This window comes from Asparagus officinalis, chromosome 3 (assembly GCF_001876935.1).
Source record: "Asparagus officinalis chromosome 3, Aspof.V1, whole genome shotgun sequence".
Lineage (NCBI taxonomy): Eukaryota > Viridiplantae > Streptophyta > Magnoliopsida > Asparagales > Asparagaceae > Asparagus > Asparagus officinalis.
This window is the reverse complement of record NC_033796.1, coordinates 35,663,967-35,665,023: the sequence shown is the minus strand read 5'-3', so window position 1 is coordinate 35,665,023 and position 1,057 is coordinate 35,663,967. Positions and strand designations below refer to the sequence as shown.

Genomic DNA, 1,057 nt, shown 5'->3' with positions numbered 1-1,057 from the left:
TCGCTGCCACCATACCCTCTACTTCGAGCTCTGCGTCGCCTCCCTCTCTCGCTACGCCTCCTCACTGCACCAAAACCCCGTCCGCCTCGCTCGCATCGCAACAAAACTCGCCTCCTCCCGCCTCCACTCCACCATCATCCACATCTCCACCTTCCTCCGTACCAACTCCACCGCCACGGACCGAGAGGTCGCAGAGCTGAAGGACTGCGTCGACGCGCTGAAGACTGCAGACGAGCAGACGAGGATGTCGGAGGCAGAGATCAGGCGACTGGGGACGGAAGAGGGTATGGAGAAGGCAGCATGGAGGGTGTCGAACGCGCGGACGTGGATGAGCGCGGCGCTGACGAACGAAGAGACTTGTACTGATGGTTTTGATGGGGAGGAGAGGGGGACGGTGGAGGAGGATGTTTGTGGGAGAGTTGGAACGGTGAAGGAGCTTAGTAGTATTGCGCTTGCTTTGGTGAATTGTCTGGTTAATGGCCCGTGATTTAATTATATATGTTTTAGTTTTGTTGCAGATTAGTAACATCCGGCCAGTCAAATATACTTTCATGCAAGCTATAAAATGAATACTTAAGATTGATTGTTGTATACTTGTATCTATAATCTATATGGTGTTTCTTCCTTCATATATACATCTATTTTATGCTAGAAACATGAAGAAGTTACTAAAGTTTTGGCGCGTGTAAAGACCAATTGAGAAGAAGCAACGCAAGCAAGCTAAGTTACTCGTCATATGCCGGTGAAGCAAGCTATAAGTTGCATCCTATACAACACTCCTTGTAAAATTAGATACATCAATTATAAATACACTGAATTAATAGACTACCAAGATAATAAAGAAGTAATCGAAATACTATATCATACGATCATGAATATTGTATCAATGCAGTCACCGACTTCAAAATATGTAACCAACGCGCCTGTCGCAACATCCTACCCTCTAACAAGTAACAAGTGATTTCCTACAAAAATAAACAGGGGGGGATGAAGTAATCGATTCATCCGTACCAGCCAACCGGCCGTGTCTTATTCACAAACCAAATCAACCCGGCCC

General features: G+C 46.5%; 1 protein-coding gene across 1 annotated transcript in view; it reads left to right on the top strand.

Moving 5' to 3' along the window:
• Window positions 7-1,057, top strand: part of LOC109833772 — a 5,454-nt gene continuing 4,403 nt past the window's right edge. Inside the window, exon 1 of the mRNA XM_020401577.1 lies at window positions 7-472. Coding sequence (XP_020257166.1) covers window positions 245-472 — 228 coding nt within the window. The 5' untranslated portion in view covers window positions 7-244. The remainder of the gene's footprint in view (window positions 473-1,057) is intronic.